The 15,588-nt window shown below is 38.9% G+C and overlaps 1 protein-coding gene across 2 annotated transcripts in view; it reads right to left on the bottom strand.

Moving 5' to 3' along the window:
- The window catches only part of C14H8orf34 (chromosome 14 C8orf34 homolog), a 364,536-nt gene that overhangs the window by 292,124 nt on the left and 56,824 nt on the right, over window positions 1–15,588 (bottom strand). For both annotated transcript variants that reach the window (XM_010812074.4, NM_001199131.1), the window contains exon 2: window positions 5,968–6,115. In XM_010812074.4, the coding sequence (XP_010810376.1) occupies window positions 5,968–6,115 (148 nt within the window). The remainder of the gene's footprint in view (window positions 1–5,967; window positions 6,116–15,588) is intronic.

The raw sequence follows: 15,588 nt of genomic DNA, 5'->3' as shown, positions 1-15,588 counted from the left end.
AATTAAGACAAAGATAGACATTATCAGAAATAGATTGAAAAATATCTAGACATTCACAACGCTTGCCCCTACCTCAGATTCAGCTCCTGACATTGTTTCACAGTCTGTCAGAATTTGTCTTTCTATATCCAGCCTAGGACCATAGTTTCTTCTAATGCAACACAGCTAAGGAATTAAGAATCATGGACACAAAACACAGTATCTCATGATACAGAGAAAAACCAAAAGCAGCCACAGAATAATACTACACCGGATTTTGCAGCTTTTTAAATTCTCCACTATTGGAAAGAAAAAAAACAATCCATATTAATTTAAATATCTTAGCAATGATACTGTTCTTATTTAATGTGTTGAAAAGAGATGTGAGACAGAAAGTCACTTGTCAGTTTCTCAAAGACCTATAGGATTTGACTGACACTGGAGACAGTAGCAGCCATGATTTCATCTGTCTCCCCCAAATGTTTTAAAACTATCTAAATAGTTCTAAGCTATTTTTTTTGTTGTTGTTCTCGTAAGAGAACAAAAAAGAATAGAACACCTACACTATTTATTGACAAACCTAAAACTAGATGGACTTCTCCCATTGCTCAGCAGTAAAGATCCTCCTGCCTGCCAATGCAGGAGACACAAGTTCGATCCCTGGTTTGGGAAGATTCCCTGGAGGAGGAAATGGCAATTCACTCCAGTATTCTTGCCTGGGAAATCCAATGGACAGAGGAGCCTGGAGGGCTGTAGTCCATGGGGTCACAAAAGAACAGGACGTGACTTAGCAACTAAACAAACAAAACTAATTCGAACATCTTTCATTTAAATTCAAATAAACAAAATAAATATTTTAACAAGGAAGATTCAATATAAAAAGCAAGAATACATCACTCAAGATATAGAAGAAATTCATAGTTTGCAGGAAGATTTACTATGAAAAAACCTTTAAATTTTTGCATATGGCTATTTTATCTTCTTAATACAAATAAAATAGACTCTGTGAAGCAAAAAGAAATGAGAAAAGAGATAAAACTCTAAAACTATAATTGCTAAGATAAATGAAAGAAGATAAAGAATACTGACAGGAAATTAAAATGCAATATGTACCAACATTTGAATTTGTATACAAAGCCAGAAAGAGAAAAGTAATACTGTGGAAAATTGAATCAGTGACAGGGAGAACACACGACAAACCTCCCTAGAAGTTATCGATAAAATAAAGAAGACAATTTACACATAGCTGATTTTTCTGAAGAAATCAAAACAAATACAATAGAAGCACTAAGTACACAAGAAGACAAGTATTCTAGGATAGAGATGCAGGTTTGCTAATTGAAAGGATTCACTGGATAAAATGAAAAATAAGAAAAGAGACAAACATCCAGATGTGTTCCCAGTAAAACTTTTGAATATCAGAAATAAAGAAAAAAAACAAATCCCATAAGTGTTTAATAATAGAGCATCTAAAAATAAGTAAAAACAAGGTTGCTTTCAACTTTCTCCTAGACATTAAAAGACAAACTTCTGAGAACATGTTAAGTCCCCAAGATGCTAGAATAATTTAAAAGCAAAAAGCGGGCACCTTCAGATATTTTCAAAAAGTATTAACTTAAATAGTTTGAATATTGAGACCTTTTCTAACTAATTATAACAAGCACCAAAAGAAATAATTCAAAATAACAGTTAAAGTTTAAACTGGCACTATTTACTGTCACCTGAATTATAACCTCTTCTACTAATACTCGTATCCAAGAATTAGTCTCTGCTTTCCTTCTCCCTCCTGCTATATCCTCCCCTCTAAAATCTTCCTCTTCACCTTCTGGGGCATATATTCCATGGTAAACAACAGTCCTCCGTTTTCAAATCCTCTCCTTCAAGAGAAGAGCCACATCATTCTTTCCACAAGAGTGCTCCCTCCTCTGCAGTTCCTTGGAATGAAGGTGTTCGTCCCCTCCTCACGTGTCACCTGCCATAGGCTGGGGTTTTCTGTTCATCCACGGTGTTTTTCTGTTTTGTTTGTTTGTTTTGGACTGTAATTGCTTTACAGTGCTGTGTTACTTTCTGCTGTTCAGTGAAGTGAATCAGCTGTGTATACATGTATCCCCTCCCTCTTGGACCTACCTCCCACCTACATCCCCCATCCCACTCTCAAGTCATCACAGACCACCAAGCTGAGCTCCCTGTGCTATACGGCAGCTTTCCACTAGCTCTCTATTTTATACATGGTAGTGTATATATGTCGATCTTAATCTCCCAATTCATCCCACCCTCCCCTTCCTTACTGTGTCCACAAGCCCATTATCTATACCTGCATGTCTATTCCTGCCCTGGACATAGGTTCATCTGTACCATTTTTCTAGATTCCACATATACAGCAGCTAGGACAAGGAAGCAACCTAAATGTCCAATGACAGATGAGTGGGTAAAGAAGATGTGGTGCATATACATGATGGAATATTACTCAGCCATAAAAAGGAGTGAAACTGGGCCATCTGTAGAGATGTGGGTAGACCTACAATCTGTCATACAGAGTGAAGTAAGTCAGAAAGAGAAAAGCAAATATGGTCCATCCATGTTCGGCTGAACATTTCTCCTCTCCTGTAGTAAGTGCTGCGTGTCTATACTGCTCACCACTCTTCATCACTGCATCTTTCTGCTCCTGATTACTCTTGCAGCCCTACTCAAGACACTAGCACAGTTACCCTTGACCTTTCAACAACCAGAATGAAACCCTGGTGACCTCTTAATTTCTTAAACAAACCATGTATTGAGTCTCACACTTCACTGTCCTCTCAAACCCTACAGAACTTCACTTTCCTGAACTTCAGAGACCACAAACTCAGGCCACCCACAGGACTTTCTCATCATTTGGAATCATTTCCCCTCAAAAGTCTTGGTCCCAAAAATCACAATTTCCCTGGCCTTCTCAATCTTTCATATTTTCACCATACTTTCCCTAACATTTGCCTCTTAAAGATTCTTAGTTCTCTGATCTGCTTTTTATGTCTAGACTGTTTCCTTGTTCCCTCCCTCTTATACCGGGCCACATGCTTTGATTGCTTGTGCAATTCACCCACAGACATCCTTATAAAACTGTCTGTCCACCCTTCATCCTCACTGCTGTACATCCACAGTTCTCATCAGTCTCTCAAACTGCTTTTCTCCCCTTCCTCCTAGCACTTCTGGGCACTGTGGGGAAAAAACCACAATCCTGCCCATAATTTCCATTATTACTTCATTTATTTCCATTTCCATTATTACTTCATGTCTTGAATTTTAGATAAGCCCCTGGACTGCTTCAGTCTTTTTTATTTTCCTTTGCCAAGTTTCTTTTTATTCCCCAGGGTGACTTCACAATCATTATCATTCACTTCAATTTCCCCGATTTATTCCCCAAAATTCTTGTCCTCAGCAAACAACTTCACTTCTTAAAAAACTGGAAAAATATTGATGAAAGATATCATCTCACACTTGCCTTATCCCAGTCCAGCTCCTACTCTAAATTTAAGCACAACTTCTTCCATTCTTCCATTCTCGTAATTTTAATGTGCACAATCCTGAATGCTATTCCTGAAACTTCTGCCTTAACCCATCCACAGTTTTAGACTCATATCCAACAGCCTGCTGGAATTATCTACTAAGACGCCCCAAGAAATTCAAGTTCATCCAAAGAAGCTGGATGAATTTTAGTCCTGTGTTCCCCTCTTGCTTTATTTTATTGTTGTTCAGTCACTCAGTCATGTCCAACTCTTTGTGACCCCATGAACAGCAGCACCCCAGGCTTCCCTGTCCTGCACTATATACATTGTATTATAAGATTCCATCTTAGTAAACCTACTGAAAGAAATTCTCTTCCTTGTTACAGAAATAAGCCTGCTATATTTAAAATGGATAACCAACAAGGACCTACTGTATAGCATACAGAACTCCGCTGAACGTTATGTGGCAGCCTAATGAGGGAGGGGATGGGTTTGGGGGGAGAATGGATCCATGTATATGTATGGCTAAGTCCCTTCATGTTCACCTGAAATTATCACAACATTGCTAATTGGCTATAGTCCAATAAAAAATTAAAAGTTCAAAAATAAAGAAATAAATGTAAGAAGGCTGAGTGCTGAAGAACGGATGCTTTTGAATCGTGGTGCTGGAGAAGACTCTTGAGAGTCCCTTGGACAGCAAAGAGATCAAACCAGTCAATCCTAAAAGAAAGTCAACCCTGAAGTCATCGGAAGGACCGATGCCAAAGCTGAAGTGCCAATACTTTGGCCACCTGATGTGAAAAGCCACCTCACTGGGAAAGATTCAGTTGCTGGGAAAGATCAAAGGCAAAAGGAAGAACAGACGACAGAGAATGAGATGGTTAGACAGCATCACCGACTCCATGAACATGAATCTGAGCAAACTCTGGAAGATAGTGAAGGACAGGGAAGCCTGGCACACTGCAGTCCATGGGGTCCCAAAGACTTGGATACAACTTAGCAACTTAGCAAACTGAGTTTGCTTAGCAACTGAACAACAACAGCAACACAGTCTCTCTCAGGAAACAAAAAGAAATAAGCTCCCGGGATGCGAGAGCTGTGTGGCAAAGAACTGTGGGTTGTACCTATTTGTTTAGAGCAGCTGCTGGCTGAGATCCAGCAAGAAAACAGGGACTTCAGTCATATAGCTGCAAGGAAACTAATTCTGCCAACAACCTGAATGAATTTGGAAGCAGATTCTTTCTTATTCCAGCCTCTGGATGAAGATACAACCTGGCCAACATCTTTATCTGTAGCTTTGTGTGATGAAACAGAAGATATGCTTAAACCCTCCACAGACTTTTGACTTGTGGTAAATGGGAGCTGTTAAATGTGTGTTGATTAATGCTATAGAATTTAATACACTATTGTCTCTCCAGACATGATAACTTACAAATATGGGTTCCTATGAGTTTTAATGGGCTCACAGACGTTTATCTGGTCCACCTTTACAAGAATGGATTCCTCTTTGTACCTACAAACCAGAGCCTATGCCTAATACTCACCTTGCTAAGAATCTAACCCTAAAAAAGTGACCAAGAAAAACCAAGAGTTCCCTCTTATTATACCAAAAGCTCATATTCTGGTTTCCTGTATGCAGCAGAGAACTTCTATATTGATAACAACACCAGAGTTGTCTATATTCTGCAGAGAATACCCTATCCCCTACCCGCTTTAAGCACCAGTGTGAGAATACAGCCAGAGAGAACCAAAATCCTTTCATGGGATCCCAGAGGGCATGAAAAGAAGAGAAGCAATCGTACTATCTCTAGAAAGCATTTGGAATCCAGTCAGTCAGATATCATGGGAGTCAAGTGAGGAGTTAGCTACTCAAGCCACAGGTTTGGGGTGGGATTTGGGTTCAGAAGTAAATACCAAACTAACAGACCAGTGTGTAGAAGAAATAAGCTATTAGATACACATTTTATAAACAAAAATCAAAGACAAGTCTACCCAATTATCTCACTAGTGCTTACTGAAGAGGTAAGGCTGGTTCCCCAATGTTTACAGTAAATAAATCAGGTTGAACTTACAACATAAGGTAAAATTAGAACTGAGGAAAACAGAGAATAATTATCCATTTGGGCTACAGAAAAGGTAACTCTAGAAATGTATTGTTTACCTTTTTGCCCAGAGGAGCTGTAAGCGCTTAATTCAAATTCTTCATAAAGAGAATAACTAAAGTTTAAAATAATTAGTTTGAATTCATATGAAATGAAAGCTTTCCTGAATCTTACTTCCATTCAAATTGAATACAAAGATTCTCATGTTTGGAAGCCTAATAAATAACAATATATTCAAATTCGAGAATACTTTTTGACAAGTACTAGCATATGGGTGAACACCAATGAATACATGAAACCATAGGTAACTATCTAGATTTACTTGTTATAAAAAGAAAGACTTTCATAAATTTTACATTAAATGTATTAACATTAACTGTAAAATGTATCTTTTCATTTACCTAATGCTTCACTTTCTGCCCAGAGAGCTGCAGATCCAGATAAGGTTCTTTGAAGCTGCCCACGGTTTCCTTGTTTTGACTGAAGATGGTCAATGAGAAATGGGATTGGCTGGTCAGGTGTCTCAGTTATTAACTTGGTCATTAATTCCTGAAGGCAGAGTAGAGCATACGTTTACATCTAATAATAACAGCAAACACACACACATCACTTACTATTACTAGGCACTGCTTTACCTGCTCTATACACAACAACTAATTTAATCCTCATAACAATCTTTTCAGGCAGGTACAAGTTATTGGTCTCATTTTGAGGAAAGTAAATTGTCTGCATTACACGGCTACCCAGGGATCAAACCCAGGACTCCCTCATTCCAGGCAGACGCTTTAACCTCTAAGCCACCAGGGAGGGTGTTACACAGCTAATACATAGCAAAGCCAAGACATATTTGGAGTTTTAATATTTTATTTGTCCAAAACATATTGGAAGTTTAAATTCTTTTGAAAAGTTACAGTCAAAGAAGTTTCAGATTACTATTTTGAGAGATGCCATTATATATCACATTTTCAATAGTCCTCATCATACGACTTATATGCCAATGTCATTTTTCTTTCTTAACTATACATGAATATCCCCAAATGAAGAAAATGTTGGGATGAAAGAAACCAGTAACAAGTCACAGCTTCACAGAAACCAAAAAGTATTTTAAACTAGTTCTTTAACAGAAGTTTCTTTTTTCAAAAGGCCTGAAAGTTATTCATTCTTTCTTGCTTTTTTTTTTTTTTTTTTACTGAGTGAAGCAATGGAGAGTTCCATTTTTGGACTGCTCTAATGATGCTTTAAACCGGGGAGAAGTCTGCCTAAGGGTAATATCTACACATTGCTTTTACCGGTCAGAAATGGCAAGAGCAAGCTCCAATTTGTGGTCAATTAGAATCCCCAGACTGTTCTTTTATCAACAGCTGCCAAGCCAACTGAACATCATTTCAGCTGTGTAACTGGGTTTATGAACCTGCATGCACCACTTTAGATTCCTATTAGTCACATTTTATCTTGTTGGGTTTAGCTCAGAATTCTAGTCTGTCAATTGTCATTTTTCAAGTTCAGATTCTGTGAGAAGCAGTGGCTCTACTGAGACAGTGTGTATCAAGTATTAGCAATGCTGATGGAAGGGATATTGGAAATTTCCCATCCCATTGTCTTTTTCTGTTGGTGTCCTATTTCCTCTGACTTGAATGTTCTTTTCTGGGATGTTCAGATGGCTGGCTTGTCATTGGTTCAGTTCAGTCACTCAGTTGTGTCCGACTCTTTGTGACCCCATGAACCACTGTACACCAGGCCTCCCAGTCCATCACCAAATCCCGGAGTCCACCCAAACCCATGTCCGTTGAGTCGGTGATGCCATCCAACCATCTCATCTTCTGTCGTCCCTTCTCCTCCTGCCCCCAATCCCTCCCAGAATCAGAGTCTTTTCCAATGAGTCAATTCTTTGCGTGAGGTGGCCAAAGTACTGGAGTTTCAGCTTTAGCATCATTCCTTCCAAAGAACACCCAGGACTGATCTCCTTTAGAATGGACTGGTTGGATCTCCTTGCAGTCCAAGGGACTCTCAAGAGTCTTCTCCAACACCACAGTTCAAAAGCATCAATTCTTCGGCACTCAGCTTTCTTTATAGACCAACTCTCACATCCATACATGACTACTGGAAAACCCATAGCCTTGACTAGATGGATCTTTGTTGGCAAAGTAATGTCTCTGCTTATTAATATGCTGCCTAGGTTGGTCATAACTTTCCTTTCAAGGAGTAAGTGTCTTAATCTCATGGCTGCAATCACCTTCTGCAGTGAGTTTGGAGTCCAAAAAAATAAAGTTAGCCACTGTTTTCAGCGTACATCATGAGAAACACTGGGCTGGAGGAAGCACAAGTTGGAATCAAGATTGCTGGGAGAAATATCAATAACCCCATATATACAGATAACAACACCCTTATGGCAGAAAGTGAAGAAGAACTAAAGAGCCTCTTGATGAAAGTAAAAGAGGAAAGTGAAAAAGTTGGCTTAATGCTCAACATTAAGAAAACTAAGATCATGGCATCCAGTCCCATCACTTCATGGCAAACAGATGGGGAAACAGTGGAAACAGTGGCTGACTTTATTTTTCTGGGCTCCAAAATCACTGCAGATGGTGATTGCAGCCATGAAATTCCAAGACGCTTGCCCCTTGAAAGGAAAGTTATGACCAACTTAGACAGCATACTAAAAAGCAGAGACATTACTTTGTCAACAAAGGTCCGTCTAGTCAAGGTCATGGTTTTTCCAGTGTTCATGTAGGGATGTGAGAGTTGGACTATAAAGAAAGCTGAGCACTGAAGAATTGATGCTTTTGAACTGTGGTGTTGGAGAAGACTCTTGAGAGTCCTTGGACTGCAAGGATATCCAACCAGTCCATCCTAAAGGAGATCAGACCTGGCTGTTCATTGGAAGGACTGATGTTGAAGCTGAAACTCCAAAACTTTGGCCACCTGATGTGAAGAGCTGACTCATTTGAAAAGACCCTGATGCTGGGAAAGATTGAGGGCAGGAGGAGAAGGAGACAACAGAGGATGAGATGGTTGGATGGCATTACCGACTCAATGGACATGGGTTTGGGTGAACTCTGGGAGTTGGTGATGGACAGGGAGGCCTGGCATGCTGAGATTCATGGGTTTGCAAAGAGTCGGACACGACTGAATGACTGAACTGAACTGATCTGTTTCCATTGTTTCCCCATATATTTGCCATGAAGTGATGGGACCAGATGCCATGATCTTAGTTTTCTGAATGTTGAGTTTTAAGCCAATTTTTTCACTTTCCTCTTTCACTTTCATCAAGAGGCTCTTTAGTTCTTCTTCATTTTCTGCCATAAGGGTGGTGTCATCTGCATATCTGAGGTTATTGAGATTTCTCCCGGCAATCTTGAATCCAGCTTGTGCTTCCTCCAGCCCAGCGTTTCTCATGATGTACTGTGCATAGAAGTTAAATAAGCAGGGTGACAATATACAGCCTTGATGGACTCCTTTTCCTATTTGGAACCAGTCTGTTGTTCCATGTCCAGTTCTAACTCTTGCTTCCTGACCTGCATACAGGTTTCTCAAGAGGCAGGTCAGGTGGTCTTACATTCCTATCTCTTTTAGAATTTTCCAGTTTATTGTGATCCACACAGTCAAAGGCTTTGGCATAGTCAATACAGCAGAAATAGATGTTTTTCTGGAACTCTCTTGCTTTTTTGGTGATCCAGAGGATGTTGGCAATTTGATCTCTGGTTCCTCTGCCTTTTCTAAAGCCAGGTTGAACATGTGGAAGTTCACGGTTCACATATTGCTGAAGCCTGGCTTGGAGAATTTTGAGCATTGTCATCATTCAGTCTCTAATGATATCTTAAAAAGTTTACCCTAACAAATTTTCATAATCCTTTATCACAGCATTGAGCACTCTCCAGAATCATCTCATTGTATATTTTCTATTCAGTTTGTGCCTGTCTCTCTTCCTCCCCTATTATAGCACCAAGACCCAAGGACCAACTGATTTGATTGCTATTCTCTCCTTAGGGCCTAGATTCTATGGAGCTCATAGCTGGTGTTAAATGAATGAATGAATATTTGGTGTATCAAACCCAGGGGATGACAGAGGATGAGATGGTTGGATGGCATCACTGACTCAATGGACATGAGTTTGAGTAAGCTCTGGGAGTTGGTGATGGACAGGGAAGCCTTGCCTGCTGCAGTCCATGGGGTCACAAAGAGTTGGACAAGACTGAGTGACTAGACTACTAGCACTAAAGTCCCTTATTGTCCTAATAAACAATGATTAAAGCATCCATAGATTTCCTAGCCCAGTAAAATACATTCTTCTGAACTGCTACACCAGAAACTGCTGTCATATCTCAGAGATATTTGTTGACATTTATAACAGTGTAGGAACACATGGATTTGTCTGATTAGAGGCTAAATGGATTTTGTAGATGACAAGATTACAAGTTGATCTCAGAGACATGGATAAAATAGTTCAAGGTATCTCAAAACTGTGCAGACTGAACATAAAGTTGGAACTAAAAAGAGCAAAGGATTTCTACCACAAACACATTGTGAAGCAGCATATTTGTCAGACAAATGAATATAACAAGTTTTTATATTGTAAAAAGTAGGTAAGCAAACAATCAGTTGGCAGAGTCTTCTTTACTTCTGTTATTTAAAATTGCAATGATTACAGTTATAACTTAGGTCATTCCTCTATGTGGTAAAGCAATGCAGGGTTCAATTAAAACCCAATTACACATGAGTGGAACATAATTTAAATCATTTTAGGTTTTGCTTCTGTAGAAAAAGTGTATTATATTCCATTTAAATCAGTTATATATTATAAAAGGACTTCCCTGGTGGCTCAAACGGTAAAGCGTCTGTCTACAACACGGGAGACCTGGGTTTGATCCCTGGGTTGGGAAGATTCCCTGGAGAAGGAAATGGCAACCCACTCCAGTACTCTTGCCTAGAAAATCCCATGAACAGAGGAACCTAGTGCAGGCTACTGTCCATGGGGTCGCAAAGAGTGGGACACGACTGAGTGACTTCACTTTCACTTTCTTTCATACATTATAAAAGCAATGAGAAAATAAAGATAAAAATAAATAGAAAGACCAACTAGACTATTCTTGTCACAGGAGGCCTTTGCTTTACTCTGATAAAGCAAAATTAGGTCAGATAACAGGACTTTAACTTAAATTCAGAAACTTTCCATATAACTTTTAAGTTAAAAAAAGAAAAAAGCACAAGATCTTATGAGCTTTTTTTTTTTTCCTTTTTTTAACTTTCCAAGTTAGATGGAAAGTTTCTGGGGTTTTTTTTCCTTTTAAAGTAAATTAAAGTGTCCCTATAGTGTCTTTATTTTTTTACATATTTTTTTATTAGAATATAGGGCTTCCCTGGTGGTTCAGCAGTAAAGAACCCACCTGCCAATGCAGTAAACACAAGTTCAATCCCTTGCTGGGAAGATCTCCTGGAGAAGGAAATGGCAACCCACTCCAGTAATATTCTTGCCAGGGAAATCCCATGGACAAAAGACCCTGGCAGGCTACAGTCCAGATCAGATCAGATCAGATCAGTCGCTCAGTCGTGTCTGACTCTTTGTGACCCCATGAATCGCAGCACGCCAGGCCTCCCTGTCCATCACCAACTCCCAGAGTTCACTGAGACCCACGTCCATCGAGTCAGTGATGCCATCCAGCCATCTCATCCTCTGTCGTCCCCTTCTCCTCCTGCCCCCAATCCCTCCCAGTATCAGAGTCTTTTCCAATGAGTCAACTCTTCGCATGAGGTGGCCAAAGTACTGGAGTTTCAGCTTTAGCATCATTCCTTCCAAAGAAATCCCAGGGCTGCTCTCCCTCAGAATGGACTGGTTGGATCTCCTTGCAGTCCAAGGGATTCTCAAGAGTCTTCTCCAACACCACAGTTCAAAAGCATCAATTCTTCGGCGCTCAGCCTTCTTCACAGTCCAACTCTCACACCCATACATGACTACAGGGAAAACCATAGCCTTGACTAGATGAACCTTTGTTGGCAAAGTAATGTCTCTGCTTTTGAATATGCTATCTAGGTGGTTCATAACTTTCCTTCCAAGGAGGAAGCGTCTTTTAATTTCATGGCTGCAATCACCATCTGTAGTGATTTTGGAGCCCAGAAAAATAAAGTCTGACACTGTTTCCACTGTTTCCCCATCTATTTCCCATGAAGTGGTGGGACTGGATGCCATGATCTTCATTTTCTGAATGTTGAGCTTTAAGCCAACTTTTTCACTCTGAACTTTCACTTTCATCAAGAGGCTTTTTATTTCCTCTTCACTTTCTGCCATAAGGGTGGTGTCATCTGCATATCTGAGGTTATTGATATTTCTCCCGGCAATCTTGATTCCAGTTTGTGTTTCTTCCAGTCCAGCATTTCTCATGATGTACTCTGCATAGAAGTTAAATAAACAGGGTGACAATGCTACAGTCCATGGGGTCACAAAGAGTTGAACATGACTCAGTGACTGAGTCACCATATGCTTACGATGTTGTGTTAGTTTCTGCTGTAGAACAATGTAATTAGCCACATGTATCCGTATATCCCCTCTCTCGAGCCTCCTCTTATCCTCTTCCATTCCACCACTCTAGGTCATCACAGAGCACCGAGCTGAGCTCCCTGTGCTATTCAGCAGCTTCCCACGAGCTATCTCTTTTACACTTTGTAGTGTATATACGTTAACACTACTCTCAATTCGTCCCCTACTCTTCTCTGCACTTCCATGTCCACAAGTTCATTTTCCACGTTTGAGCCTCTACCCCTGCCGTCCAAATAGGTTCATCAGTACCATTCTTCTAGATTCCATATATACACGTTAATATATGATATTTGTTTTTCTCTTTCTGATTTACTTCGCTCTGTATGTCAGGCTCTAGGTTCATTCACAAAATGACAACTGACTGAATTTTGTTCCTTCTGATGACTGAGTAATATTCCATTGTATATATGTGCCACATCTTCTTTACCCATTCATCTGTATTAAAACCTATATGACCCAGATACAGACTGGCTTCTATTTTCCTAACCAAGCCCCCTTAATGATATGTCCAAAAGTGGTGTTAGCTAATATTTTCAAGTTTACTATTATCTTTATGTATGCATAGATTATTTTATATATGTATACATTTATTATTACTACTGCTATTGCCATTTTATAAGTTTTTATAGCATATGCTTTGATACAGTATGCACACTGCATCATTTTATTGGACTTATTTTTTCTGATTATTAAAACTGATAAATGTCCTCTTAATACAGTTTATTATAAACTGCAGTCTTTAATCTTGAATATACTATATTGAGACAGCCTCTGAATTGATATGCTTCCTTTTTTGCTAATTATAATTCTGTTACCTATTAAAATATATTATTTTAAAAATATAAATATATAGGAAGATAATATTATTTTTTAAATGTTGAAAAACAATCTAGAGAACATAAATCATTAAGTAATTACTGAGCATAAATTTGTATTATATATCATGTAAATACATGGAAGTTAGGGCTTATAGTATATAGAACCTTGTACTATATAGAACATGGTCATAATTAATAAACTGGAGAATGAATGCTAACTATCAATTAATAGCAGTAATGACTATCTCAAAATGCATTTTAGTTTGAATGTCCACCAGATAAAAGCAAAACCATGAGTAAGTTGGTAGTTCATCACAGTCATTTATTATTAAATAAGTGAACAGTTAAGGCAACAAGTAATCATGACCCAGTATAAATGATTTTAATAATAGATTCATTTCATTTGATGAAAACTATGGAATCTCTTGGTTAAAACACCAAAAGCACGTGTATACACACAAACATCAAATTTTACATAATGTTCCTGGATGTTTACCCACCTAAGGGCTGACGCTCTAAGGTTTCAATGATTCTAGGTTAAGAATCTTTGCTCCAGGTCCCACAGCAAACACAGAGCATGGCATTATGCCTAAAACATTACTTATTTACTTAATTACTTACTTGGGAATTAGTTACTTCTTACTTCATTTCCTGAGAAAGAAGTCCTAGCCTCAGTAGAAAGTTATCAGGAAACGAAATTAAAACCATTTCCAAAACCTCAGGACTTTCTCATTATACAGTCTTTTTGTTAAATCGATAAACATAAAGGATATTACACTCTAGTAATAATGGACATGTGCATGCAAGCATGCTTAGTCATGTCCGACTCTTTGCAACTCCATGGACTATAACCTGACAGGTTCCCCTGTCCATGGAATTTTCCAGGCAAGAATACTGGAGCGGGTTGCCATTTCCCCCTTCAGGGGATCTCCCAACCCAGGGATCAAACCTGCATTTCTTTTGTCTCCTGTATTGGCAGGTGGATTCTTTACCACTAGTGCCACACGCGAAGCCTAATAATGGAGATGATGTCAATCAAATGTATTTTTTACTCAACACCCATAATTATCTTAAATATTAATTGGCATGTGGCACATTACCATCTGCAGGATATTTTAGTTCAAAATTGGCACTAAGATCTGATGACTGAATTAATTCATTCTAAATCTGCATATGTTTCAATTTTCTCTTTTTAATTAGGTCTTATTAAAAATTAGCATGAGATCACAACCTTCCAGATACTTACCCTCTCCACCACCACCCATTTTTCATAAACAGGCAGTTAATGGGCACTGAATTGTCAACAAATGAATGAGAGAATACTTGAAAATCAGCTGTCTCCAAAATACCTATGAAACACCCTTATTTTAAATTGATGTCAGGATTCCCAATTGATAGAATCCCAACTGGTTTCTACCCGCCCCCCCCCCCCCCCGCCCCCAGAATCCTTGCCTTGTTTCTCATTCCATTTTTCTAAACAGAAGTAGAATGGAGGAATTTTTTTTCTGCTTCATTACACCTCTAAACTCTGTATGGTTTTGCCTTTGGAAAGAAATAAGTTCCAATGCAGCACTAGGTCTCCATGTACAAGTGAGACAGACAAGATATCTATTTGATGTTTCCAGGGCTCTTCTGCTCCCAGAACTCGACTGTCCTCTGGTTAGTCAACCTTCCTCCACCTCAGGACCATGCCCAGGCCTGCCCTAAACCTTCTCATTCACAATGAGAACTGAGATTTCCCTGGAAGGCTGAGCTCAACAGGAAAGGAAGAATGTGAAAATAAATGCTTAAAAGTGTCAGTTCTTTACTGTCTGATATGCACAGATGTCAAATATTTTACACAGATTTAATTATTCACTATACATTAACAGGGGTTTCTCTGGTGGCTCAGCAGTAAAGAATCCACCTGCCAATGCAGGAGACTCATGTTCGATCCTTAGGTGGGGAAGATCCCCTGGAGGAGGAAATGGCAACCATTCCAGTATTCTTGCCTGGGAAATCCCATGGACAGAGGAGCCTGTAGCCCGCTAGGCTCCTCTGTCCATGGGGTTGCAAGAGAGTCAGTCACGACTTAGTAACTAAACAACAAGACATTAAAGGACTTCGTACTAGATGCACAGCCCAACTAGGATATATGCACTTTTACTAAGGTGTGCGTTAACTCTCTACTCATCTCAGGTCACCTGCCCCTCACCAACGACCCACCAGTGCAAGCAATCTTAGCCACACGTCCAAACACAACCACACAGACCTAAGAAACTTTCATTCCTATTTCAAAATGTTCTTTGGTCCTTCTTAAATATAATTTAATATAAAATTAGATTCATAATACTCATTTGTAATACAAAATAAAAGGCAACTAAGTCACCTTGTATATTACAGAACATAATCCAGGTATGGAGAGTTTAAAAATAAAACAGAGAGAGTGGTTTTATAATGAAGATTAAGAATAATGAAAATACCACAATTAAAAAATAATTATTCTAAATTCTAGAGCTGAATTTTAGACACTAAATTCTTGCTGCTGTCAACAATATAGGCAAATAATAAACCTAACCAGCAGATGAAAAGTGATGGAGTATTTTATCTAATATCTATTAATCCCTCCTAGAAGACATCTCTGTATTAAAGATACTAAAGTAGATTTCATATTTAATTTTTGAATATTTAGTATT

The sequence above is a fragment of the Bos taurus genome, chromosome 14 (assembly GCF_002263795.3).
Source record: "Bos taurus isolate L1 Dominette 01449 registration number 42190680 breed Hereford chromosome 14, ARS-UCD2.0, whole genome shotgun sequence".
In the NCBI taxonomy this organism is placed as follows: Eukaryota; Metazoa; Chordata; class Mammalia; order Artiodactyla; family Bovidae; genus Bos; species Bos taurus.
Note: the sequence above shows the minus strand (reverse complement) of the source record. Positions and strands in the feature narration are given on the sequence as shown.